The 27,683-nt window shown below is 63.6% G+C and overlaps 1 protein-coding gene across 8 annotated transcripts in view; it reads left to right on the top strand.

Moving 5' to 3' along the window:
• Positions 1 to 27,159, top strand: part of BEGAIN (brain enriched guanylate kinase associated) — a 44,233-nt gene extending 17,074 nt beyond the window's left edge. For 5 of the 8 annotated variants that reach the window (XM_064571568.1, XM_054513883.2, XM_064571569.1 and 2 more), the window contains 5 exons: positions 19,500 to 19,661; positions 20,957 to 21,023; positions 21,641 to 21,748; positions 24,030 to 24,113; positions 25,066 to 27,159. In XM_064571568.1, coding sequence (XP_064427638.1) covers positions 19,500 to 19,661; positions 20,957 to 21,023; positions 21,641 to 21,748; positions 24,030 to 24,113; positions 25,066 to 26,415 — 1,771 coding nt within the window. In that variant the 3' untranslated portion in view covers positions 26,416 to 27,159. Of the gene's footprint in view, positions 1 to 15,303; positions 15,394 to 19,499; positions 19,662 to 20,956; positions 21,024 to 21,640; positions 21,749 to 24,029; positions 24,114 to 25,065 lie in introns of all 8 variants that reach the window. The other 3 variants (XM_064571567.1, XM_054513880.2, XM_054513881.2) reach the window with 2 other exon arrangements.
• Positions 27,160 to 27,683: the final 524 nt, after the last annotated feature.

Raw genomic sequence — 27,683 nt, 5'->3', positions numbered from 1 at the left:
GCGCGGGCCGGGGTGCCGCCGCGGGGTGCGTGTGTGCGCGCCGCGAGACAATGGGGAGCCCCGCGCGCGGGGGCTCCTCGGCCCGGGCCGGGGCGGCCGGGGCGGGGGGCGGGGGGAGGGGGTGCGCCGCGAGGGCCTGCGCCGGCCCCCCCACTCCCCAGTGCACCGCCCCGGACTCTCGACTGCCCCCCCCCACCGGGACCCTCCGGGCTTCCGCGCCCGCTGCGCGCTGGGTCCCCGCGCCGGCTTGGCCCCCCCGCCCCCCCCGCCCCCAGCTGACAGTTGCCTGGTTCTGAGCTTTTAAGTTTCCGCCTCGTGGGGGCGGGGGTGGGGGATGGAGTCCTCGCGGCTGGCCAGCGAGGCGGGCGCGTCTTGTAGCCATTTTGGGGGAATCCCGCGAGTCTGGGGAGTGTCCCCTGCGGCCTCCGTCCGGGTGCTAAACTTTGAGCCATCGTGGACTGGACCGGGCTCCCTTCGGGGCAGGCCGGGGATCAGCTGATGTGAATATTCACGACTTCCTCCTCGACTTCCCTTGGCCACCCTGACCCCCACTTTGGGAACACCCCTCCCGTGTTTTCCTTCCGGAGTCTGAGCTGAGGCGTTGTGTGGGCAGCAGGCCCAGCTCTGACTGCTGGGTTTCAGCACCATCCCCAAGGTCCAGAGGGTCTCTTGACCTCCCCCCTCTGGCTGCCCCTCCTCCCAAGGCCAGAATCAGCATCCATGGGGAACGTGCTAGGTAGCCAGGACGCACATTCCCTGAGAGTCTGGGACCTCGCAGAGCCCAGGCTTGTTCCAGAACATGCCCCAGGGTCTAGGGGGAAGAGACCCAGCTGGCCCTTAGTGCTGTGGGTGAGTTGGGAATGCCCAGGGGGCAGCCTGAGACAGGTGGGCTCACACAGAGGCCCCAGACTGGCTGTTCAGAGCAGGGCCATCTCCTGGCCACTGAGCTGGAGTGCAGCCCTCACTTGTGGGTCCCACAGGGCATGGACACAGTTGTCCCCGGCTGGGAGGAGGGGTCCAGTGTCTTAGGTCATAGGAGCTCAGACTCCAAATCTGATGTTCAGTCAGATCCACCTTGTCAGGGTCAAGGTCCAGGTGGGGCCAGTGAGGCCCAAGGAGCAGCAGCCCTGGCTCTGGCCACACAGATGAGCTTAGGCCTCTGACCTCAGGACAGGGCCCTCCCCCGTACCCTTGCCCCCCCCCCTTGGCTGTCATCTCACCTGTCTCCCCACCTGGGATGGGTCCCTAGGAAGAAGGGGACACTACTTAACTCAGCTGGGACTTGAAAGCAAGGTGGCATTCGTGGGGCACCCCAAGACCAGCTTGGGGAACGGGGGTGGTTCTCTTTCTCTTTCTCTCGCTCTCCATGCCCAGCCAAGGCCTTGAGCACCCACCCCTGTGTGCTGGGCAGTGGGGACAGAGAGGACACAGGTGGGCCGGTGAGCCAGGTGAGCCACCTGGGCAGATCCACGGCCTGAGACGCTAAGGGCATCAGGCATGGCTTTGCCAAATGGGCTGAGGGCTTCCCTGGGCCGAGTCCCAAAGGCCAGTGGCAGTAGCCAGGGCCTGGGCTTCTGGGCTGCTCTGGGCCCCTTGGGCTTTCAGCCGAGGCAGGATTTTGGAGCTGGTGGGAATGGGGATCCCATGGGGCCAGGACGCACGCAGCATAGCATCCCACAACTGGGGAGGGTCCTGCCCTCCTCTTCTTCTCCCCCCATTAGTGTTCTCAGAGCTACCTCAAGGGCCTTTCCAGACCCGTCCTTCCCAGCTGATACAGGGGCTGCCCCTGTAGGGTTCCGTCCTGCATTTAGTGCTGGGGGTCCAGGACCAAGAGGTCCCGAGGGATGTAGGGGAAGTTGGTCAACAGGGGTAGGTCATGGGGCTTGGGGTCCCACAGATCCAGTGTCTGGCCTCGGTTTTCTCATCTGTGAAGTGGATATCCTAATCACCCCCCCGCCCCACCCCCCGCCCTAGCAGGACTGTTGGGAGAATGATGTGCCTCACCTGAGACCTGGCCCATAGCAGGGGCCCGGATGGAGGTTCACTATGGGGCATCTGAACCACACTATGGTGGGATCCCCAGGCAGGAGCAGAGGCATTTGTGGTCCAACTGAAGGGGTCTTGGGGTGTCCAGAGAATGACCCTGTGCCTGGGCCCCACCTCCTGCCCCTAGAGTGCATTTCTGCGCATTGCAAGCTGGGCCTGGGGGTCTGAACTGAGCTCCTGGAGGGCAGGTCCTTTGCCCCATCCCGTACTCGACATCCCATCCTCACTGTGGGGTCTGGAACCAAGCCTGGCTTGTAGGAGGGTCCAGGAAATATGTGATGAGTGAACAAAAGGACCCTCTCACTTTGCCCCTCAATGGCTCCCTTTGTGGGTTCCCCTTGCCCCAGCCCCTCTACCGACTCCCTCTGCTCACCACCCACCCCATACTGAAGTCCCCCTTCCCAGTCCCAAATAAGCTGCCAGGCCTTTCTGCCTTGGCCTGTGCTGTTCTCCTGCCTAGAATGCCCTTCCACCTGGCTTCTTGTCCACATGACAAACTCTTTGTTCTCCCTGTCACCTTTTCTCTGTGGCTTTTGTGCCTCTCTTGCCCCTCACTCTCCCACCCCCTGAGTGGACTCGTTCCCTGTCTGTGTACCGAGTCCTGCACTGGGCGCTGAGACTGAGTAAGACCCAGGCCAACCCTCCAGGGCAGGCGGGGGACACAGGCCCATCAACAAATCTTCCCAGGGATCCCAGGCCAGGGACACTGGCTTGGAATATCAGGGAGGGCTTCCTGGAAGCGGGGATACTTGAGCCAAGGCTTGAAGAATGAATATAGTTTGCAAGGAAGATAGACTGGACAGACCTCCCAAGAGGCCCAAAGGCCATGGGAGGCCCGAGGAAGCAGGGATGCGTTTTGGGAAACAGGTGAGGGGGTGGGGAGCGCAGGTCGATGGAGTGCCCTCCAGCGTGCCCCAGAGGGGAGCCCCTTCTAGCAGAGCCTGGGTCTGCCCCCTCGATTTTTCCAGCCCCAGCGCTGTGCAGGGGCTGATCCGTGGTCATGCTCCCCCAGGTCAGGCCACCTCTGACCTGGGGGCCCCGCAGGGGCCGGCCCATGGTCGTGCTCCCCCAGGTCCGGCCACCTCTGACCTGGCGTCCTGGGTCCCCCTGCCCTCGCTCCCTCAGCCCTCCTGCCGCTGACAGCTTGCCCAAGTCTTCCTGTGACACGCCAGGATTTGTGGCTATTAGCGAGTCCCGGCTGGCTGGCTGCGCGCGGGGCGCCGCAGCTAATCCCCAAATTAATCCACTCCTCTGCCTTCCTCTGCACAGGGTCCCCTCTGCCTTCGCTCCTGCCGTGGCCACTTTGTCTGCCGCAGGCCTTTGGGCAAGCCCCGTCCCCTCTGTGATGTGGGAAAGTGGGTCAGCTGCTGCAGGCACAGAGCAGGTGCCCCGGAAAGCAGAGCTCTTCCCGCTGTGCGTCCACCCCGCTCGCTCCCCCAACTAGCATTTTTCAAAGTTGTGAACTGTGACCAGCATGCAGAAAAGGGAATAAATATCTGTGCAGTTTAGAGATTAAGTTTAGAACGGCCAGCACCCAGGTCAAGAAGATGACTGCTGCCGGCCCTCCAGGGACGCCCCAAGACCCCTCCCCAGTCACGGCTCCCTCCGGCTCCCGGGAGGCCTCGAGGGCCCTGCCGTATGTGACAAGCAGTTCTTTGTTTTCTGCATCATTTGGCCACCTGAGAGCATCCCTAACTGACAGAGGTCGTTTTTTGCCTGGTCTAGAACCTCACATCCACGGAGTCTTCCAGCTTATACTTCAAAGGCTGGTCTTTTTTCACTAAAACGTCGTGTTGGCGCGCTGAGGGTGTGGGGATGGCCCACAGCTGGCTGTCTTGGGGCAGCACGTGTGAGTGACGTGACTGCCGTCCCTCTCTTCGCTGCTGGAGGAGTGGGGGCGGCTTCCGGCCTGGGCCACTGTGGACGGAGCTGCTGGACCTTCCGTCCAGGTGCTCTGGGGGCCACGTGCTGCATGGCTAGGGGTACGCCCTGGAGCAGAGCTGCATGGTCAGGAAGAAGCAGGGGGCCACACTCGGCAGGGTGCTTCTTCTAGTCCAGCCCAGGGTCCTTGGGGGGCCCTGGGTCTCCACGGCCGCCCGGCACTTGGCATCTTGGCATCATCGTCAGGGAGGGGGGGCATGGTGCTGTTTCTTGGGGTGGCGCTAACTGCACTCCCCTGGATTGCTGCTCATCGGGGGTTCCTCTTCTGTAAGTTCTGTGTGTGTTTTCCCATCAGGCTGTCCGACCGGCTTGTGGGTGTTCTTCGGCCTGGTCCTGGTTGCTCGCACATGTGCGAATCCCGCCCCCCCAGTGGCCACTTGCCCTTGAAATGGTCCTCTGATGAGCACAAGTTCTTACTTTTAATTCTGTTGAATGTTTACGGCTTTTCCTTTCGGATTAAAGCTTTTTGCACAGGGACACCCCAATATTCGGGCCGACGCTCTTTGATGCACTCAGATGACTGATGTTTGTTGTGGTTCTGCCCCTGTCAGTGGCCACCCTCCAGGCTGGAGACGCTGTGGGGAAACACCAGCCTGACATACTGGAGATAGAGACGGACATCGGGTTGTGGCAGAAATGTCAAATCCCACTGACCTCCTCTCCCATGACTCTCCCCTCTAGTCACCTGGCCTCCTTGCCTTTCCTCAAACACATTGGACAGGCTCCTGCCCCAGGGCCTTTGCACAGGCTGTTCCTTTCGATCTGGAATGTTCTTCCCCAGATAGCCACATGACTCCTGCCTTCCCTCCTTTCACATCTTTTTCAGATGTCAGGGGGACGGGGGGTTTCCTGACCACTCATTCCATTTATAATATCAACCCCCCACCCTGCCTCCCTCTGCCTTGATTTTCCCGGCCACCCCGATCTCCAGCTGTCTAATGATTTACTTTATTTCTTTATCTTGTTTATTATCTGTCTCCGCCCCCCACCCCTGTCCAGAACAGCAGTCCACTGCTGATCCCCAGTGCTTAGAACTGGCATGTAGTAGGTGCTCAGTAAATGCTTTTGGATGAGACCGCACTGTGGCAAACAGTGGCCGTCCCGCTCCTCACAGTGCTCGAGAGGGGGCCTCTCCCTCACTTGTGCCCCCCACCCTACCCCCTCAGCCCTCAGGGACTAGTGTTTTTTTATTATTATTTTTTTAAATCATCCCCTGAAGGGTATTTGGTTGGCCCAGCGGTTAGAGAACATGAATCACCCCCTGGGAGGCCCTTAGAGCTGCGAGAGCCTCTGGTGGAGGGATTTGGCCTCAACAGGAGATGGGGGGCCCTACTGAGATGAGGAGGAGCAGGGATGGGGGGCTTCTGGCTGGGGGACCATTAGGGGCAAGAGCCTGGGGGCAGGTGGGAGAGGGGCACGTGGAGGCAGGGCCTGAAGGTGGGGCACTCTTCCTCACGGGGTGGCTGAGCTCTGACCTTCCCGGTATTCTCCGCCTCCTGCCCTCCCAGCAGTGAAGGATCACAGAGCTACGTCCCCAAGCATTAGGACGGTGCCCAGCTGGAAGAGTCCTGTCTGTGTTTGACCAAATGGTGCAGCCCACTCACCTGTGGATGCCCATGACACCTGTCCCGTCAGACAAGCAGGCTTCCCATCCCCCCCTTCCAGTAGCCCCTGCTTCCGGGCCACACCAGCACCCTTCCTGAAGCCCAGAGCCGAGGGCACACCTCTGACAGCGCCAGATCCCCGCTGGCCCCCCAGAAGACCCAAACTCCTGTGTGGCACCCAGGCCACCTTTAGCCCCGTGCATGGCTGCTCCCCGGGCTGGTCACTCAGAGGTGGCCTGTCGTGCCTCCCTCCAGACTCCCCTCAGGGACCCCTTCTCCCACCCAGCAGGCTCCACTGCCTTGGCCCTCTGGGTTGTCACTGTCGATTTAATTTGCTCATCGATTGCATGCTTGACAAATATTTATTGAGCACCCACTCTTGGCTCAAGGCTGTCATAGGCACTGAGGATACAGCAGGGACCAAAAACTTCCTCTAGTTAGGGGAGACAGAAAATTTTTAAAAATAAGCATCACAGTGATCAGTGCTATGGAGACCAAAAATGCCCCCAAACAGAAGGGCAGTGAGTGGGTTGGGTTGGGGCAGCACAGCCTGGGAAGCCCCCCACCCCGGGGAGGTGATACCTGGGTGCAGGCCTGAGCACGTGAAGGGTCACCAGGCCTGTGAGTGGGGGAAAGAGCTCCAGGCCGAGGGAACGGCAGGTGCAAGGTGCAGAGGAAGGTGCTGACCTATGAGAAATGGGGACAGGCCAGAGTAGCTGAGCAGAGTGATGAGGAGGCCGGGGAGGTGAAGGGGACAGATGGAGGCTGGGGGTGAGTGGGGCCTGCTGAGCGCTTGTGAGCAGAGCCACGGTGTGGCCGTGTCTGTGTGGAGCGAGGGGGCAGAGCTGGGAGTTCAGGACGGAAGGCAGGGCAGGGACCAGGAGAGTCGTGGTGGCAGCTCTGACCGCCCAGGCAGTGGCGGTGGAGGTGGGCAGAGGGTTCTGGTGTATTTGGGAGGAGAGTGGACAGGGTCTCCTGACGGGCTGGGTGTGGGGTGTGAGGGAAGGGGAGGCAGCATCCAGAACAACTGCTGGGTGTTGGGCCTGAGCAAAGGATAGAGATGGGGACATCTGACAACATCCGTTGTCACCTGAGATGGGGACAGCTGCAGGGGGAGAGCAGGTTTGGGGACGCATAGGCTGCCATCTTACCCACAGGCCTGGGGTACCCCTGCTGCACAGCTGCTCTGGGCAGACCCCCTGCCCTGGAGGGCAGCCCCATTCTCTGGGGCGTTCATTGAGGGTTGAAGGACTGGCTGGCATCGTGGTCTCAAACCTGCCAACTCAAGGAGAGGTTTCCCGGGGACTGGCCACCTGCTGAGACCCATCTGAGGCCTCCAGGATTGTCATTGGGTTTTCTTGTCCCTTTCCCCCAGACTGCCTACTCTCCACCTCTTGTCTCCTCCACCCCACCTGGCAGGCCCAGTCCCTCCCTAAGTGGGGTCCCCCAAGGCTCTCTGCCCTACTTCTAAACCTGACCCTAATGGAGGAAGTCTTAAGTGCTACTTCTTACTAGGGTGTGAATGACTACCTCACTTTGATTTCTCCCTTTGGGTTTCAAGGCACTACAAAGAGACCCTCCACATAGACTATTCTTTCTTCTGTCCTTCCCTTCAGAGTTTCCTACCCTCACAGTACATATGAGTCCCTACTCCCCTGGAAAGCCTCCCTGATGAAGTATGTGATAAAGAAGGTAGACTCACCTGGGTTTGAATCCCAGCTCTGTCACTTCCTGGCTGTGTGGCTTGGACAAGTTTCTGAACCTCTCTGATTCTCAGTTTCTGCATCCGTAGAGTGGGCATAATAATAATAGCACCTACATTAGAAGGTTGTTTCCAGGATTACATTTTTACCATGAATCTTGGCACGTGGTTAATACTCTGGCTGTTAACTGCCTGGCCCTCTGAGAGTTGCTCCTTTTCCATCCCTCTGCAGGCCCCTGAGGTGCTGGGGCTAGTGGGCCGGTCAGGGGGCCCGCATCGGGGCAACAGTGAGACGTCCGTCTTGCTGGAGTCACCACTCCCTGAGATGGGGAAGCCAAGACGGTTGTCGGGTGAAGGTAGCAGGACGTGGGGCCAGGTCTCCTGGGGTCCTCAGCTCCTCTTCCCACGTCCCTCATGGCCAACAGCATGGGGGTGCTCTGCCGGGGCAGGTGCTGTGCCTCTGTGTTCAGTGTCCTGGCAGGAGGGGTGGCGGCCAGGGCTGGGGGACCCACGGTGACGTTTGGAGGGGCCGCCCTGGAGAAGGGAGGCCATCCTGGGAGAGGTGCTTACTAGGAGCTGGTACTAGCTGGTGCCCTTTGAAGAGGCCCTTGCCCTTGGCCATGACTCCTTTGTCTGCCGATGGGCGGCACCCCCACCCAGGGAGGTGAGGATTCAGTGAGGACACCCCAGTGGCGCATAGTAGGTCTCAGTGGGTGACTGACTGACTGAATGGGATCATCTCAGGGAGCCATTTCCCGGAGGAGGTCACGGTGGTCACAAGTGCCCCTTTGGGCTTTGAACCTGAAGCCCAGAGAGGCGGGCTCCTTCCGGCCCACCATCATAGCTCCCCTTTTCTTCCAGATGGGGTTAGCCCTCCTGGAGACCATCTCCTGCGGGGCCTGGAGAGGTGCAGGGGCGGGGGTAGACGGGGAGGGGAGGGGAGGTCGGGACCAGCCAAGGGCCCAGAGTGGCGGGGCTTGGAGGGAGCGCAGGGTTGGGGCAGGCTGGCCATGCCCCACAGTGTAGGGGTCCCCGATAAGCCTCCCACAGCTCTGATTACTTTCATGATCCCCAGAATTCCAGAAAACAGGCCCTCCCACTGATCCAATTAATGTGTGCCCATGTCTGCTTGCCGTGGCGAGCCGGCCGGTGGGGTGGTCAAATTAGAAAGTCAGCGTGGGTCCCAAACGTGGTCATGAACCCCAACATCGAAGTATTGAATGGTGGTGCCTTCTCACCAGGGCTCCAGGGTGGGATGGCAGGTGCTGGGAGGTTAATTTGGGAGCCCCTCGTCGCCTATGGGGCCAACTCCATGGTCATTCCATCCATCCATTTCCCCGTGGGTGCCCCCGCTGAACACTGACTCTGGGTGGAGGGCAGGTATGGCCTCAGGGCCGGGGAGGGGTCTGGGGCTAAGTGTTCATGGTCCCGCCTTCCAGGCCCCCCAGTCTAGAGTAGGAGACCAGTGAAAGGGCAGATGACCCACGGTGCCCAGCTGGGTGTTATGAAAGAGGGGGTCGGGCAGGAGTGCCCAAGGAGCCCTCACAGAGCCAGGGGTTCTGGGGACTTCCTGGGGCCCCTGTGGCTTGCCCCACCCCGCCTGAGGCAGCCACCAGAGGGACAGCCCCAAGCCCAAGCCTGGTGCCCTGAGGGAAAGGACCAGACGCTTGACCTGCACTCGGTGCCTTCTGCCCACATCTCCCTGGCCAGCCCCTAGTCAGCCCTTCCCCCTCCGGCCTGGGCTCTGGGATGCACCCCGGCCGCCGCCAGGATGTTCTCGCCTCCAGACCTTCGAGAAGGAGGAGGAGGTGCTTGTGGGCCAGGGAGGGCTCAGCCATGCCCTTGGCTTCGTGGGTCCTGACAAGCTGGGAGTGAGGACGGACAGCATTCCCATGGAGCAGGGAGGGAATGGGGCAGTACCTGGAGGGTCAAGGGAAGGTTGTTCTCAATGTGGGAGACGTAACTCTCTCGTATGCCAGAGAGAATGCTCTGGAAGAGAGGGAGGGGCTGGTGCTTGGGGAGCAAGGAGAGAGTCACTGAGCTGCGCCGGGAGTGGGAGGGGGGCCGCCTGGCGGGCGGTCTGTAGTAACAGCGGGCGGTGCCGGGTGTCGGGCAGATGCGGGTAGGTGGCTACACCTGGCAGGGACATCTGTGCGAGCTCCCTCGGGCGGCTTCGTTTCCTCAGCGGAGAGGGAAGCGAGGTGATCGGCTGGGAAGAGTGGGGCGGGCGCTGAGCAGGGAGCAGAAGGTGTGAAGTCGTTTTCCAGGCGGTGGGAAGGGGGTGGACAGGGGACGGACAGGGAATGTGAGAACATTCCAGATCATTGTGTCGGATGAGCAGACAGTGGAGCCCGTCACGCAGCTCCGTGATTTCCTGCCGTCCGTGGAGAGGCGGCCTTCACCAGGCTGGGGTTTGGCCCCGATGAAGGGAAGGCCGGGGAGGGCATGTGGAGAGTGGCACCCGGCGCCCAGGCCCGCGGGTGGGTGGTGGAGGGACGGGCATCCCCGTGGTGAGCTGGGAAGAGAGCAGGGTGTCGGAAGTGGGATCACCGAAGGGAGGCGGCATTGGGGAAGGCCAGCGGGGCGTCCCCGTGGGCGTGGGAGCTGGTCCGGGCGCTCCCTCCCTGCCCCTGGAGCGCAAGCCCCCCGCCACGTGCCCCCTACCCCCGGTCATCATTGCAGTTGTGCATTTCCACGTGCCAGCCACGTGCTGGGGACCCGCGTTCTCTGCCACTGACAGCCTCCTCTCCCAGCTGGCCTCCAGAGGCTGACACACCATCTGTCCACAGGCCTTTGTCGCTGGAGGGGGTCAACAGGGCCCCGAGCTGGGCGTTGGGAGGCCTAGGTTTGGCCTGACTCACATGTGACATTTCAGGTCATGTGGCCACTCAGGGCCAGGTCTTTGTCTATAATGCAGACGTGATGAGGACCCGTGTGGACAGCAGTGACCCGCAAAGAGGGGGCCAGCTCTGTCCCCACCAGCCCTCCGCAGGCCCCCAGAGCCCGGCTGCTTACCTCTGTTCCTCTTTGGGGGCCAGAGTCCTCAGGCCGCCTCCTATGGGCCTTTCCTGAAAAGGCTGCTGGGAGCTCAGCGGAAACCAGGGCTGCCCAGAGGCCGTGGGCACCTCCAGCACCTGGCCACCAGGCTCTGCCATGTACCTGGCCCTGCACCAGGCTCTGGGACCCTGAGGAGGGGGTGCAGACACAGCCCCTGCACCCGGACAGCACCCCCTGCTTTGTAAGACTGGGCCCAGGATAGCAAAGAGGGCTTCTGATCCAGCAGGAGGTCTGGGAGGGCTTCCTGGAGGAGGTGAACCAAAGAACCAACGAGCCGGGAAGGGATGTGCTGAGCAGGAGGGGCAGCGTGTGCAAAGGCCCGGGGGTGACTTGCAGCGGCTCTGTCCACTTGCCCAGGTCACCTGCCGTGTCCCAGCCCTGAGCACCCCTGGGTCTGCCCAGCCGCCGAGGGCTCACTAGGCCGCAGGGTTGCCAGCCACAGGCAGCACTCACAGGCCCTCACGGCAGGGGGGGGTGGGGGAGCGCCCCCTCGTGAGCACGCTGCAGGGGAGGTGGTTCCCAGAAAACTACAGAGCACTGCAGTTGGCATTAGAATCTGTCATCCCAACGTCAGGGGAAGAGCAGCTGGCCAGGCACTGAACCCGTGTGACCTCAGAGGCACCCCACTCCTTGATTGCCATGCATCTCAGTTTCCCCAGCTGTAAAATGGGGGTGGTACACACCTCCCCCCTGGGTAGTCTGAGACTAGACGAGCGGGTTTATGCACGCGCCTGGGGCAGGTGGGCCCTCGGAAGGCTCTGGAGGTGCTGGTTGACCCTTCATGCCCACCCGCCCCTCGGGGGAGATCCAGCCAGGGTGGGCTCCCTAGAGGAACAGAGAAAGGCTCTTCTGGGACCGGCAGGAAAGTGGGGACCACTGAACACAGGCACAGGCTGGGGCACAAGAGGGGCTCGAGGCAGGGGAGACGACACCGAGGTCCTAAAGGGACTGTCTCTGGCTCCTCCTGGGGAAGGCACGGGGCACCAGGCCTTCTGCGGGGACCCGCTCCCGGGTCCGGCGGGACATCCTGCGGGCTTCACACAGCGGTCCCAAAGAGCCCCCGGAGGCCTAGCTGGGAGGGGCTGGGCTGGGCGCTAAGGATGGCAGGTGAACGTGGAGGGCGAGTCCCACGGAATAGCAGGCAAGGAAGCAGGGTGCTGCCCCCTCAGGAGCGAGATGGAGCGGGGACGGCAGGCTGTGCCAGGGGCCGGGGCCTGAGAGAGGAGGGGCGGCCCGGAAAGAGTTGGGAGAGCATGTCCCTGGCCGAGGGAGCAGCAAGGACCAAGGCCCTGAGGTGGGAAGGAAGGGGCTCAGGGTGATGGAGGGGACCAGCACGGGGAAGGGCAGAGCAGTGGTGAGTCCCGGGGGACAGGGACTTGGGATGGACACACGTGGGGGAATTTTGACCAGAGGTGGCACATGGTGTGACCGGGTTTCCTGGCGTGCCATCTGGCTGCTGGGGGGAGACCGGAATGCTGGGGGAACGGGGCGTGGGGGGTGCGGGAGCCCCAGGCACCGCTGCTCAGTGACACCCAGGAGCCGACTCAACCCCTGTAGTGCGCTGCGCACCTGCGAGCAGCGACTGATCCCTGCCCCGGGGACCGCCTGGGCTGGGGCAGCAGGGGGGCCGGGGGGGCCCCCTGACACCAGGCCCTGGATGTGGAGGAGTTAACCCGGAGCAGGAGGGAGTGCGTGCGATCCGGGCAGAGGGGACACGGGGACAAAGTCACCAGGATGAGAAGCTGCCTGCAGCATGTGAGCAATGACAAGCAGTTTGGGGTTGCTGGAGTATGACTGCTGGGTGGGGCCCGGGCGCCACGGCCGAGAAGACAGGCTGTCCTGTGGGGGCGCGCCGCGGGGACACCGGGGCCCAGAGACCCGCGGCGTCTGGGAGCTGGCAGGCCGCAGCTCCTTCAGCCAGCACGCCCTCCGGCGGCCTCCCGCCCGCCCCGCCTCATCCCCACAAAGACTTCAGCCCCCCACGACGGGCGCCGCCGCCGCCGGCCCACCAGGTGCACCCGACCCAGTAACCTTGTCAACACCTTGGAGCGGGGCAGGATTTCCTCCCGGCGCCCCAGGGCTCCCGGAGCTCACAGGCCCTTCCTCCCCCTGCCCAGCGTGGCACCCAGTGCCACAGACATCAAGGGGAACAGAGAGGGCAAACGGCCCAGGCCCGGGCCCCAGGAGGTCCTGAGGGATGGAGGAAGGGCATCAGGAGGCAGTCCTCAGTCCCCTGGGGACAGAGGAGGAAAGAGAGGGAACCTTTAGTGAGCAGGAAACAAGGAAGGCTTCCCAGAAGAGGTGGCATTTGAACAGAGCCTCGCAAGAAAAAAGAGGCTCTGGGGACTGAGAGAAGGGAAGCTAGGACATTCCAGAAGAGGGAACAGCATGGGCAACTGCCTGGATGGTAGGTGTGAGTGTGGCCGCATTTGGGGGATCAGACAGGAATGGAGAGGGCTGTGGTCCTTTCCCCGCAGGGAGAGGAGGAAGGGGGCCTGGTGTGCGGCGGGGAGGGGGGCCTCAGGTGTGGCTGTAAGCCCCTTCCTCCCCTCCCTCCCCTGGGCCAGTCAGAGGCAGCCACAGGTGGCCACAGCCATCTCCACCTGGATGATGGGGGGATGATGAGGTGAGATGGGAGAAGTGCCCGGCGCTCCCTGTGTCCCCTTCTCCACCTCCATCCCCTCGGTCCCTCAGCCCCTCAGAGCTGGCCAGGCTGGTCTCCCCACCAGCTCCCTGAGCACGCAGACATCCTGCCCCTCCCAGCTGCCTGCCCCCCAGGGTCCAAGGTGCCTCCCAGGCCCATCTCACAGGGTCAGGTGGCAATTGTGCCCCCCCTGAGGACACCCCCTGTCCACGAGGGGAGCCGGGATCACCAAGGCCCCGGGGCTCAGGGCAGGTCGGCTTCTCGGCAGCCTGGGCAAAGCCTCTGTCCATCTGTCTGCCCAGCAGTCACCAGGCCCTTCAGCCAGCAAGGGTGGGAAAGTGGCTTTGCAGGGCCAGCGAGGGGTGACACTGTGACAGGGGCCGTGGCTCTGCCATGCCAGACCCCACTGGGGCAGTCACTGGCCCTGATGGCAGCCGGCAGCCGGCCAGGAGAGCCCACTGGGAGGCAGGTAATTCCCTCCTCCGCTGTCTCTCCGCTTAAACACTTGGGCATGCCTGTTGGGGGGGTGGGTGGCCCTCCCTCCCCGCTGCCGTCCTGTCCTTCGGCACAGATGCCCCGGGAGGGGGTGGCAGCCCCAGGAGAGGCCAGCAGATCTGGGTCTCCTCTCCTCCTCACCCCAGGCTTGCTGTGTGATCTTGGGAGAGTTGCTTAGCCTCTCTGGGCTCCCGTTTTCTCATCTCCAGGATGGGGCACTCCCCAGCCTCAGGCTGGGAATGAGCCTTTGTGTCAGAACAAGAGTGTATTGTCAGCAAAAAAATGCCCTGTGTGTGACCAGAAGCAGTGTCTGGGTCAAGCCACAGCCATGCCCCCTGCTCGCTGGGCCTCCAGGCAAGCCCTGCCCCTTCCCTGGGCCTCAGTTTCCCCCCAGGCCTCAGCCTCCTGCTACTCTTCTGACAACTCACCCACCAGGAGTCCCCCCTGCGGAGGGGCCCTGTGGAGTGAGGACTGGCTGAGGGCCAGGAGGGGGACTCCCACAGGATGGGCTGTGGTCCAGGCACCCAGGGCAGACAGGCGGTTTCTGGATGCTCCCAAGGGCACCGGCCCGTCCCGCCCCTGCTCTGTTCACTTGGCGGCATTGGGGTCATCGGCCAAGGGTGGACACTGGGGCTGGAATTTCAAAGTCCCATCCACCCAGAGACCCAGCCAGTGCCCTGCCCACCACCCGTCCTCCACAGCGTGCTGGGGCCCCAGCTCAGGAGACCAGGGTCAAGGGCAGCCCATCTTACAGATGGGGACACAGGGGCTCCCGGAAGTGGAGACCAGTGTGCGGGGCACAGCCCAGGGCTGAGAGCTTCCCCGCTTCCCCCTCGACTTGTCAAGTCTTTTTTTGGGGGGGGTGCAAAATTTGATCCTTAGTAAATTTTTTTTCTGATTTCTCATCACTATAGGAAATATGACAAATCTTGGAAAGTATAGAAGAAAATTTTCAAATTACCCAGAGCCCCACCACCCACCCATGACAACACTAACCCTTCTTTCCCTACCTTACTCTTTGTGGCTGTCGATATACAGATCTTTTTAAATGGGATTATACTGCTCTCTCAATACCCGTGTCTCTAAGCGGTTTTTGGAAGCCCAATTTCCTGGGCTGCATCCTCTCATCAGATCTCCACTCTGGCTCTGGGGCTGGCGAGGCCACCAGAGCGTCCCTGGAGAGACTGCGGGGGACAGTGGGGGAGAGCGCTCCCAAGCGGACTTGGCTGGGGCGCTGATGAATGTCCTGGTGGCCCCGAAGAAGGGCAGGGCAGACCTGGGTCCCCTCCCACATCCATCCAGCCGATCCCGCTCCCCATTCCCCCAATCCCGCTCTCTGCCCCCCTGCCCTGGACCCCTAACTTCTGCTAGGTCCCTCCGCCCCCAGGACACCCCTCCCCTGTCTAGACGTGTGAGCCCATCACAGCCGCCCAGCACAGGTGGGGCCTGGCGTCAACTGTCCCTCCACGCTCCTTGCCTCCTGGGATCTCCAGCCAATGGGTCCTGCCAGATGGGAGCCCAGAGCTGTGGGGACCCTGCCCCCATGACTCTTCTCTGAGGCTGAGACCTCGAGGCAGGCCTGCCGGTGGTGGGACACAGTACCACCGCGGGGCTCAGGCACCCAGAGCCGGCAGGTGCGCCGGCTTGCCCTGCCCCCGGTTCCCACACCCGCACCCTGACACCTTGCTGACCAGAAGGAGTTCTGCTGCCCGGTGGGGGCGGGTTCCACACCCCCCTCTCTCGGTCTGTGCCCATGGCGGCCCCGCCCCCGCCCCCAGCCCCACGCTGAGCAGCTCTGTCCTCTTCACCCACAGGCTGCGCAGTCCCTGGGTGCCCTCGTGCCTCGGGCAGCCCCGCATCCTGCAGGGCCGGCTGGCCAGGTCCTCGCCCTCGCTCTGGGACAGGTAACACACCTGTTGTCTCCCCGGTTCCTTGGTGTCTCTGCGTCTGTCCCCAGACATCCCTCCCTTGTCTGCGTCACCTCGCCCGAGACCGATGGGGAAGGGCCCCCAGCACGGCCTCACCACACCGTCCTGCACCATCCTTCTCAGAGCCAAGGCCCTCGACGCCCCACCGCCCGCACCCCCTGGCCCTAGCTGAGGGCTCTGTCCTGGGGCTCAAGCCTCCCCTGAGTGTCCAGGGAGGGCTCCTGGTAGAAGGCGGGGGTGGGGCGGGGGGTCTGCCCTGGGACGAGGCCTGCACTCCTAAGCTCATCGTTCTTCTCTGGGAGGCGGGAACACGCGTCCAGGGGCTTCCCATGGGCCAGGAAGGAACTGGAAAACACCTCCTCACCCCCACACACCCTGTCAGGTTAGGTGCACGTCCTGATTCGATTCACCAAGACCCAGGGCAAAGCAAGGTGACTTCACCAGGCTACAGTCTGAGTAGGGTTTCCTGAGCGCCCGGCCTGGGAGCGTGGCCCTTACCGAGGGCCTGGCACTGGCTGGTCTGGTCACAAAGGACTCCCACACCCTCCCTGTGCTTCTGTTGAGGGGCTGTTTCCAGACGCCAGAGCCTCCTAAGTCGACTCCTTGCTCAGGGGGAAGCAGAGGCCCCTGGCCCCGGGCAATCTCCCCAGATTCCCACGTCCACACGGCCCTGGCCTCTAGCATCATCTCCTGGTGCTTCTGATGAGCAAGGGCAGGACACGGACCACACGACGGCCCTAGCGCCCCGTGTGTGGGTGCCCACACCCCAGCTTTACAGACATGGAGACCAAGGCAGAGGTCAGGCAGGGCTCAGGTTGATGCCCGGGGAGGGGGCAGCCGTGGCAGCGATGGGGGCACCCCCAGGTGACCGCAGACCCCCGGACGCCCAGCCCGGGACCTTCCTGGACCAGGCCGAGGAGGGGACATGTCCAAAGCTTCTGAGTAGCTGATCACCAGGACTCAGTGACCGCCTGTGAGGGGCAAGGGGCAAGGAGGGGTCACCACGGCCACTCGGAGTCTAATTGGGGACTGAGGGTAGCTGTGCCCTTCTCGGGGTGGGGACCGCAGAGGGCAGGGATGGGACAGCATTGAATGCATGGAGTGTCAGGTGCCCGTGGGCCGTGGATGGCTGGACGTGGGGGAGTGGGCCAGAGAGAGGCCGGGGCTGGAGATGGAAGCATGTGGGGCCAGGGAGGTGCTCCGTGTGTGGCCGGGCGGGGAGGAGATTCAGCCTGAGATGTGCAGCGAGGGGCTGGGGGCAAACAGGGCCCTGACGATCAGCCTGGGCAAAGCCGAGGGCTCTGCAGACTGGACGGAGCCCGAGTGGCAGAGATGGGGAGAGACGGGGTGGACTCCAGCCGTGGGCCTGGGCCTCTGCTGAGATTGAGGGGTCAGAGGTGTGTCCGGGGCTCAGGAGGGGCGGGAGTCCGGGGCTGGGGGTGCTGTGGTCCCAGGCCTGGCCGGGGCAGGGCTCGGGGGCGGGTGGGAGTAGTGTCTGAGGGTCGGTGGGATAGATCCGCCCCGTTACGTCTGGAAGGCCGCTGGGTGCCACGAGGCTCGGACAGGCCAGCCCAGCAAAGGGGTCGCCTGGTGAGGGGGAGGCCTTGACCAGGTGCCCACCTCACGGCCCTGTTGTACGCTTGTCTCACCGCGGAACCTGTTCCATCCAGATGGTAGGCTCCTCCGGGTGGGGGCCGCGCTGGCCCTGCCCCCTGCTGCAAGGGGCCAGGAACGGGGTGCGGCGGGGCCGGAGAGGAAGGGAGGACGGTCTGGTATGGGTTGGACGTGTGGCTGGGTCACATCAGGACGGGGCGGTCTGCATGATGGCAGGGTCCGTGCTGTGGCTGCAGGTGGGTGGCCATGGTTGGGAGGGAAGGTCACTGGCTCTGGGTGGCAGGGGGTGGCCACTCAAGTGGTCACACAGGTAGATGGACGATGCTCTCATCTTTTCCCGAGGGTGCAGACCCCACCTGTACCTTGTGACAGAGGGCTGTGGGTGGACCTGCAGCCCCCACGGGACAATTGACTTCAGGGGCTGCTGCCCCACCCCCTCCCCCGACACTGTGCCTGCAGGGGGAGCCCTGGCTGACATGGGAGAGTCCCTAAGAAGCTAAGAAGCTCGCCACCACACTGGGGAGAAGGGCTGGGGCGGAGGACCATCTGGGATCTGTAGCTGCAGGGTGGGACAGTCCGGCATGCTGCCTGGAGGAGGCAGCCAGACCTGCGTGGGCAGCGGTGGACACTGCTGCAGGGCTCTCCTGGATTAAGGCTCTGCTTCCTCCTCGGAGTCTGACCCCCGTGGGGACCTGCCCCACCCTTCTCTGAGGTTCTCGAAACGTAGGCAACTTTTTATTTTTATTTCTTAAAAAATGATGTAGACGTGGGCAGGAATCCAGGAATATTTAATGGAGATCTGTTGGGTGTGCGCCCATGGTAACATGAGCGGCTTACACGCTGGGCCGGAGACGGAAGGAGACTGCCTGCTCCCTAGATCACTGACTCCGGTTTGGGTCTCGGAGGTCCTGAGAACACGGGCTCTTGCTCAAGGTCCCACAACATCTCTGGGCAGAGTCAGGGTTCCCGAGCCCTGCCTCCCGCGGTTTTCAGCGGGACACCTGGGGACTCCCCTCCCACTCCCCTGCAACAGTCTCCAGTGGGTGCTGTCTCTAGTCCTCTTCCCCGGGCCCCCAGCAAACGCACCAGAAATGACCATTCAAAGGGGTGTTGGCTCCAGATTGTCCCCTGGGGCTGTGCACTTGTTCCAGCAAACAGGGGGCCCGCTTGCCCCCCCGCCCCCCACCTCGGACCCGGGGAACCTCTCTGGGCAGAAGTTTTCCCAGAACCTGGGCTTTGTGTCCCCAGGGCAAGATGGGGGCGGTCCAGTCTTTCCAGGGGGAAGCTGAGGCCTGAGAGTGGGCAGCCTGGGGCCCGTGGCGGCAGGGACCGGCAGCGAGTCTGTGAGAGCAGCGGCCCTGGCCACCCGGTGATGCCAGGCTGGAGTTCCCCTGTGGGCGGCACCACCCCGCGTGGGCTTCCTGGTTACGGAGCCCAGGGGCGTCCTGAACAGAGCTGGAATCCTAGCTCTGCTCCTGCCTGACACCCAGCAGGCGCACCTGGTGCCCCGCACCCGCCGGGCAGCCCCGGGCCTGCAGGAAGTCGGCGCTCTTGGCCCCACTCTTAGGGATGAGGCCCTTCGAGCTCAGCCCGTAAAGGGGGCCGTGCATAGGTCAGTGCGTGTTTGGGAGTAGGGGTGGCTGTCCACAGGAGGGTGTGGCCCTTGCCCGGGTGGAGTTCACGGTCACCATACTGGGCGCAGCCACCATACTTGCCCCTCCTGCCTTTGGCCTGACTGTAGAAACGAGGGCATGCGGACAGTGGCCCATGATCGGGTGTCTCTGTTTCCTGGGGCTGGGGGCTCAGCGTCCTGGCGTGCTAGAGGAGCCCACGGTCTGTGGAGAAAATGGAGCCTCAAGAGCTGGGGCTGGGGCTCTGGAAGGCTTCCTGGAGGAAGCGGGGCGCGAGCAGGCCAGGGCTTTGCAGAGTTTCCGAAGCTGTGCGCAGCTCGCTGGCCACTGTGGCGGAGGCGGCCTGGGCATGGGGCGCACAGCCCGGCCTCTCCCCGGCCCGGAGGCCACCCAGCCAATCCGGGGACGAGAGGGCTGCCGGGCGCCACGCAGGAGCCCAAGCGGGGGCCCCTGCAAGCTGTGCCATCCGGGGGGCGGCCCCGAGTCGGAGCGCCGGGGGCTGACGAGCGCTCCTCAAACCAGGGTCCTTTAAGCCGCCCCGAACACTCGCCAGTTTCGGGGGCGGCGTCCCTCCCCCGGGGCGACGGCGCAGGGAGTGCCTGAGGGCGGGGCGCCGCTGGAGGCTGAAGGACCGACCCTCTGACCTCCCGCCCCGCCCCCGCCCAGGGGCTGGGAGCCGCCGGGGAGGGTGTTCGGTGCGCGCGCGCGTGCGCCCTCGCGTGTGGCCGTGCGGCCGGGCGCACACGCTGCGCACCCGCGGCGCGGCGGCTGGCCCGCTCGGGCTCCGTTTCCCGCGCTCAGCGCCGCGGCCCGGCCCGCCGCCGCGTGTCGTTGCAGCGCGCTGCAGGAGCAGAAGGGCGAGCTGCGCAAGCGGCTGTCCTACACCACGCACAAGCTCGAGAAGCTCGAGACCGAGTTCGACTCCACGCGCCACTACCTGGAGATCGAGCTGCGGCGCGCGCAGGAGGAGCTCGAGAAGGTCACGGAGAAGCTGCGCAGGTACGGGGGGCGGGGCCCGGGGCGGCCGCCGGGGAAACCCTGCCTGCCCCCCCTTCCCCGGGGGCTGTGGACCCCGTTCACCGACGCCAAGTCCAGGGTCAGGGAGGGCAAGCTCCGTGTGCCAAGAGCGGCTGGGTGGGGATTGGGCTCTGGCTCTAGGTCCTGCCAGGACAGGCTCTTCCAGGCACCTCTCCATCCTCTGTTCGTTCCTCCCATATATTCTTGCCGGGACGGCAGCATGACCCACGGGCAGCCGTCTCCAGACCCCTCCTGGCCCGCCGGGGCCCCCGCCCCCGTCCCCTGGGTCCCGGATAGGAAAAGCGATGTCTAGCCCCGGAGACGAAGCGGTGTTCAGGGACCGTCCCCTTGAGCAGCGTGGCAGCAAGCGAAGTGTGGGGCAAGGCGTGCTGGGCCCTGAGTGGTTACTCCCTTAAAAGCCGAACTTTTCTAAAAACTTGGTTCTGCATATTGAAGATATTTTCCTACATCTTACACACTTTCCAGCCTTTAGGAAGATACAGAGAGAACACACAGTCTGCCCTTGGCTTGGTTTGTTTTAAACACTGATGGCGCGTAGGCTCCTGCTGTCCCTGCCGGGATCTGCCAGGAGGGCCGTTTGTCCCCGCCCCCGCCCCCGCCCCGAGCGAGCCCCCCCCCCCCCCCATCTAGTTGCGTGGGAACCAAGCTCAGGCCTCGCAGTCAGACCTCGGTTCAGGTCTCGCCTCTGCCGCTTACTGCTTGAAGTACCTCCACCTCAGTTCCCCACTGGTAAGGCTGGGCGGGGGCGCACAGTGACACGGCACCCAGGTTGTCGAGAGGACACGCGCGGTCCCAAATCCTCTTCCACCAGCACGCCACGTGTAGTGGGAACCCGGCTCCTGATTCCCACCCAACACCTGCTCCCGCCTTCCCCCTTCTTCCCCGGGGAGCCCGGTTTCAGCCAGCATGTGTCCCCAGCACTCAGTCTGGGGCCGCCCAAGCGGCCAGTCCTAAGTCTCTGCCCTGCTAACCTCGAGACCGAGTGAGTAAATGTGAGTGAAACACTCTGAGCAAGGACCGGACAGAGTCGCTTGGGAGTAGAGGCCTTCCCTTTTCATCTCCAGGGGGTCCTCGACCCTGGCCCAGGAAAGGCCTCTCCACATTCGCTCTTTGCTGTGTGCGGAGGAGCAGGTAGACCAGGGTGGGACCCATGGGCAGGCTCAGGAGGCCTGTGTTCAGCCCTGCCCTGCCCGCCGGGTGGCTGTAGGGGTCCTGGGAGGGTCGGGCCGGGCACCGCAGCCACCCCATTGTTCCAGGATTCAGAGCAACTACATGGCGCTGCAGAGGATCAACCAGGAGCTGGAGGACAAGCTGTACCGCATGGTGAGGGCCACCACCCCGCTGCCGCCTGGGGGACGGTGCTGGAGGCCTCCTGGTCCTGTATGGCTGGTGTGTCAGGGCGGGGCCGGGCGGGATCTGGCACCTTCCCTCTCCTTCTAGTAGGTTCCGGGCTTGTTTTGTTTCTGAAAATCACAAATGGGCCTTCAACACCTGCTGTCTTAGAGTCTGTCGGAGCAGAGACAGCGCGGCTTGGGACCCCGGACAAGGGCCCTTGCCTTTCTGAGCTCAGGTGGAGGCTGAAAGAGGACAGGCTCAAGGCAGGGGGGGGGGGGGGGGGGGGTGCAGGGAGAGGGGCCAGGCTTTGTGCTGAGTGCAGACTCAGGAGGTAGGCATTACTGTCCCCATGGTGTGGATGAGCAAGAGGCTCAGGGAGCCAGTGACTTGCCCAGGGCGGTCTGGCTCGTCCGTGCTGGAACACAGGTGGATTTGAACCTGGTGGTCTGTGCTCCTAACCCCACCTTCCTTGGCCTTGCAAACACCTCATCGTTATCGACTGCAAGAGGGCACCCGGGAGGCCTATGGAGCAACTGGACTTGAGGCCCAGGCCTTGGCTGACCCCTGACCGGCTCCTTCCCATACCCCCCCACCCCTCGCCCCAGGGCCAGCACTATGAGGAAGAGAAGCGAGCGCTGAGCCATGAGATTGTTGCCCTCAACAGCCACCTGCTAGAGGCCAAGGTGACCATCGACAAGCTGTCGGAGGACAATGTGAGTGTTGGACCACCGTGACCCTGGGGGCCCAAGCCCAGGCCCCGTGGCCTCCAGGCTTCAGGGGCTGGTAAGGCAAGGTGGAAGGACAGGGCTCCCTCACCAGACATACACTGCCAAGGGTATTCAGGAAGACCCTCTGCTGGAAGGAAATAGGGCTTGAGGTAGCTGCCCCTGGGCCATATTATCCCATTCAAGGCGGTGCTTCCTGACCCCAGGTTTGGGGCATGCTCGCTCCTGCCCCAGCCAGCCCCCGTGGGCATCAGAGCCCATGTGGATGCTCTGATTTCAAGGGCCCCGTGAGATGGGCCCAGCCCCACTCAAGGACCCCTGACAGCTGACCACACATTCACTAAGGAATGTCTGCTTCTTGCCAGGCCTGCTGAGGCTGTGAGATCATGGTGTGAACGACGCAGGCAAAACCCCTCCCTGCCCACGTGGAGTTTACACCTGAGCAGGGAAGACGGCAAGCAAGATAGATACGCAAACCGCGTAGCGTGTTAGAAGTGCTGAATGCCACAGGGAAAAACAACACAGCAAACGGTGCTAGGGAGTCATTTGGGTGCTTCTGGAAGAGGCTGCTAGATCAAGACCTGAAAGTGGCCAGAGAGGTGGCCACGGGCACCGGGGGAAGAGCCTTCCTTCCGGTGGAAAGAACCGGAGTGGCAGAGGAGGGCCTGCAAGAACAGCAGAGGGGCCTCCTGGCGGCGGAGGGGGGGCAGGGCAAGGTCTGAGGTCAGAAATAGAACCAGAGGCCACACGGTGCAGGCTCCTCTAGGAATCTGGGTTTTATTCTGGATGAAGTAGGGAGCTACGGAAGGTTCTTGAAGAGAGGAGTAACATGACTGGAGCTACGCTTTTCTGGGCTCACCGAGAACAGACGGTGGGGACAGGGGCTCAGCTTCTGGTTCAAAGATGGAACCCACAGCATTAATGGGGATTTTGGACATGGGGTGTGGGGGAAGAGAAGGGTCCAGCCCAACAGCAGGGTTCAGAGCCCGAAGGAAAGAAGCGACCTGCTGTCTCGGGGTGGGTGTGTGCCTGGGGAGGAGCAGGAGTGGGGCTGGACCGGGCACCGGACAGCTGCAGGGCATGCCCGGACGGCAGGGTCTGGAGTTGAGGGCGGAGATCAGCGTGCAGGTGCGGTGAGGAGGGAGAGGAGTGCAGGCAGAGGAGGGGGAGGCCCCGCACAAGGCCCGGGGCCACGCTGGGGGCTGCAAGGGATGCGGTGGCGGCTCTGAGCTGGCCAGCCAGTGCTCACGGCCCCTTGAGGCCAGAGGCAGCGAGTCTGAGGCCTCACGGGGGATCCATTCTCAGCTTTTGGCCGACTGTGCCCTTCCCAGGGGACTCAAGGAGACATTGCGGAGGCTGGGGACCCAGTGTCTCTCCACTTGGCAGGCCAAGCTGGGGGCATGAGGCTCAGCGCAGATGGTGGAGGTGGGGGAGCCTCCAGGAACGGGGGGGCAGGGGGCAGTGGTGCCCGTGCCTTCCATAGCCCGTCTCCGCTGCAGAACACCTGGTCCTGGTTGAGCTGAGACCGGGGGGGAGCAGGAGGGTCTCGGGGCCCGTTGGTGGACCCCAGATTCCTCGCTGTCAGAGCCCTCACAGCGGAGGACCCCCGGCTGGGGGGCAGGAGGGAAAGGCCCAACCACAGGCACATGCAACAGAGATTTTCCAAAGATGGAAGCAAATCCTCTCAAGTCCTACTGTTTGCATCTGTTTTCAGCTCAGGAGGCTGAGTCCGTCCCTGCCCGGACCTTGGGTCACACAGGCCCTCTGCCCCTCTCCGCCCTGCCCCTCACCCAGCCCTGCAGCCACCCCCATAAGCAGGCCACACTTTAGGAAGGGGGGTGTGCGGAGCAAGTCTGAGACGCGGGGAGGCAGGGGCCGCGGGCACGTTCCTTACCACTGGCTGGTGCCGGCACGGTCCGCTTTGGGAGGGGGGGACAGGAAGACCAGGCATGCTCTCCATACCTGGGGCCTCCGGGAGCTCAGGGGCCACTGGAGGCCCTTCTTCCACCACCGCCCCCACCTTGTGGGAGGTTCCCGTCTGGGGCGGCAGCATAAGTGCCTGGCAGGGCCCTCTCTGCCCCAGCGGCTCCAGGTCAGAACCGAGGCCCCAGAGTGCAGGCGAGCGCCTGAGGCCCAGACAGGGTCCTGCCCGGCCTGCTGCCCAGCCGGCTCCCCCCACACCTGGTCTCCGCGTTGGCCCCTGGGCGCCGGGCAGCAGGGACCTTGGCGCAGGGCGAGCCTGCACCAAACGCCTTCTCTTGTCTTGTAGGAGCTCTATAGGAAGGACTGCAATCTAGCGGCCCAGCTGCTGCAGTGCAGCCAGACCTACGGCAGGGTCCGTAAGGTGTCCGAGGTAACGTCAGCCCCGCCCCAGGGAGGCCAGCCCTCGCCCCAGGACTACTCGGGGCTCCTTTTCTGCAGGTCCCACCCCAAGGCCACTTCTCCCCTTTGAGGGGAAGGCGCTGGGTGAGCCTGGAGCCCCCATCCCTCCTCACTCCTGCAAGTATCCTGGCTTTTCTGAACATGGTGGAGGGCCACCCCCCCACACACCTCCTCATCCATCTGGGACAGCCTGCCCATTCCCTTTGGTTTCCTCTGGGGGCTGCTTCTTGTCCCTGCTCCAAGGCCTCAGTCCACTGTGCACTGATGGAGCAGAGTGATCCCGACACGGGGGTGACTCAGCCAAGGCCCCAGGGCCCCCCACCCCTGCCAGGCTGCCCCAGCTCCACGCACTGCCCTCACCCAGACCTTGGTCCTCCGTGTCCCCTCTCGCCTGGGCCTGGGCCACACCTAAGACACTCACAAAATAGATCAAACAGTAGTGGGACGGCCCCATGAGGCACCAGGGGCTGGTGCAGAAGCCGCTGGTCGCCTGGCCCTGAGTCTGTGTTGCATCTGAGTCTGTCTTGTTCAGGAGCACCCAGGCCTCATGACCCAGCAGGGGTGCCCCCGACAGACCTCGGGGCTGGGAGAGCAAGTAAGCCTCTTGGTGGGAGGAAATGAGGGGGGCTGCAGCCCCGAGAAGGGCCCAGGTCAGACCCTGGTTCCAGCCTCTGGGCTCTTCAGGCCCAGTTGTTGTGGGCTGGGGAGACAGAGGTGACCGGGGGTCCTCGGGCGAGTCTCAGGAGCTTGTGACATACAGAGTCCTGGGTGCTGGCTTTAGCCGGTGCAGTTTGAGAAGCCCTGGGCAGGTCCCTCTTCTTCCGTGTGTGCATCTGTTGGTCACGGTCAGGGCTGCAGGTGCCAGGCTGACTGCTACCCCTGTCCCTGCCCTCCTACCACCCCCTCCCCTCCACCCCGACCAGCTGCCCTCCGACTTCCAGGAGCATGTGAGCCTGCACATGGAGAAGCACGGCTGCAGCCTGCCTTCCCCGCTCTGCCGTCCGGCCTATGCCGACAGCGTCCCCACCTGCGTCATTGCCAAGGTGCTGGAGAAGCCTGACCCCAACAGCCTGTCCTCCCGCCTGTCTGATGCCTCAGCCCGCGACCTGGCCTTCCGGGATGGGATGGAGAAGCAGGGCCCACGGCCCCCCTACAAGGGGGACATCTACTGCAGCGACACAGCCCTCTACTGCCCCGAGGAGCGGCGGCGCACCCGGCGGCCCAGCGTGGACGCGCCCGTGACCGACGTGGGCTTCCTGCGGGCTCACAACTCCACCGACAGCGCGGCCGAGGAGGAGGAGGAGGCCGAGGCGGCCGCCTTCCCCGCAGGCTTCCGGCATGAGGCCTTCCCAGCCTATGCGGGCTCGCTGCCCACGTCCAGCTCTTACTCCAGCTTCAGCGCCACGTCGGAGGAGAAGGAGCACGCCCAGGCCAGCACGCTCACTGCCTCGCAGCAGGCCATCTACCTGAACAGCCGTGACGAGCTCTTCGACCGCAAGCCACCCGCCGCTGCCTACGAGGGCAGCCCGCGCTTTGCCAAGGCCACGGCCAGCGTGGCAGCGCCGCTCGAGGCCGAGGTGGCCCCAGGGTTTGCGCGGACCATGTCTCCGTACCCCGCCGAGCCCTTCCGCTTCCCGGCTTCCCCGGGCCCCCAGCAGGCCCTGATGCCCCCAAACCTGTGGAGCTTGCGGGCCAAGCCGGGGACGGCCCGGCTCCCTGGGGAGGACGTGCGGGGCCAGTGGCGGCCCCTGAGCGTGGAGGACATTGGCGCCTACTCCTACCCGGCCACCACCGCCGGCCGCGCCTCACCCTGCAGCTTCTCGGAACGCTACTACGGCAGCGGGGGCAGCCCGGGCAAGAAGGCCGAGGGCCGCGCCAGCCCCCTCTATGCCACCTACAAGGCCGACAGCTTCTCGGAGGGTGACGACCTCTCCCAGGGCCACCTGGCAGAGCCCCACTTCCTCCGGGCCAGCGGCGACCTGAGTCTGAGCCCCAGCCGCACGGCCGACCCACTGCCCGGCTACGCGCCCAGCCAGGGGGACGCGGAGAGGCTTGGGGTGCAGCTCTGCGGGGCAGGCGGCAGCCCTGAGCCGGAGCATAGCCCCCACAGTTCCAGGGACTCCCTGGAGCCCAGCTCCATGGAGGCCTCCCCGGAGATGCACCCCACTGCCCGCCTCAGCCCCCAGCCAGCCTTCCCGCGGACTGGTGGCTCGGGGCTCAGCCGCAAGGACAGCCTCACGAAAGCCCAGCTCTACGGAACCTTGCTCAACTGAGCGCCTGCCTGCAGGCCGCGGCCACCCACCACCTGGGCCCCGAGGGCACAGCGCGCCTCTCCCCGAGACACTCGTCCTCCCCAGCGCCCCCCCACCAACCAGGACCCTCTCTGCCACCCAACCCAGTCGAGCCTGAGAGGAGGTCCCCTCCCTCCCCACAGCATCTTGTCCATCCCAGCCCCACCACGGTGGAACGTTTTTCACATCCCAACATCCTTCCCCACCTGAGATGAGCATTTCCCCCCTTTTATAAAGTGAAACTATTTTTATAGAGAAAAAGGGTCTTTCTTAACGCACTTGGCCTCCAGCTCCCTGGATGGCAGCCTTGGCGTTTTCAAAACAAAGCTCCTTTATTTTTCAGGGGAGGACAAGTGGGGCCTGCCCCTGGGAGGGGAAGGACGCTGTCTATGGAGACACCCCCAGTGGGCCGGCGACCAGGGAACCCGAAACTCTGTCCACGAAGAGGGGAACTGGAATGGGTGGAGGGATGTGAAATGTTTTTAAACTGTTTTCGCCGTGTGACCGATACACCACCCCAGCTCTCCTGTGGTCCACTGTCCCGAGTGGGGCCGGTGCTCGTCCCCCAGTGTCCCGCTCCCCGGCACCACCTCGCTCTACCTCAGACATATTGAGGCCCTCCAACTCCTGGTTTCTGTGGCTTGCTCTCCTGTTGTCTGCGATGCATGCCCTGTCTCAGTTAGTACTGTACTTCTGTTCATTAATAAAAGACATCGGTGGAAAGAACTTGGCTCCGGGTTGTTTCTTCTCCCCACTGCCTTTTGACCACGAGGATGTGTGGCCCTGGCTGCCGCCCCCCGTCCCCCCCCACCCCAGCATCTTGTGCAGCATCCAAGCACTTCCACTGTTTCAACCCGCTAGGCATTCTTGCCCTTTCTAGGATGTGCCTTCTGCTCCCCTTCCTGTTTCTGCCCCCCGCCCTTTCTCGGCTCTCAGACTTGGCTTCTGCCTGGAGATTCCTGAGGCTTTCCTTCAGAGCAGCTCTCATTTCTCTGAAACGTCTTTGGCCCCATTGTGAAGGGTGTTCTCACTGGGGAGGGAGGTAGTGGGGGGGAGCCCCCCAACACACACACACAGAGATGCTGTTGGCACTGTCCCTGGCCACCTGTTGGTGTGGGGATGCCCGTCCGTCCATCCGTCCGTCTGTGGGGAGCTGTTCCTCCTATGGTAATCTGCCCTTCTGCTCTCTGGCCCCTTCAGATCGTCCCTCTGGTTGTCTGCAGTTTCCCTGAGGTGTGTCTGGTTGTGCA

The sequence above is a fragment of the Mirounga angustirostris genome, unplaced genomic scaffold, assembly GCF_029215605.1.
Source record: "Mirounga angustirostris isolate CCGP_5_RB_7025 unplaced genomic scaffold, mMirAng1.0.hap1 SCAF_9, whole genome shotgun sequence".
Lineage (NCBI taxonomy): Eukaryota > Metazoa > Chordata > Mammalia > Carnivora > Phocidae > Mirounga > Mirounga angustirostris.
Note: the sequence above shows the minus strand (reverse complement) of the source record. Positions and strands in the feature narration are given on the sequence as shown.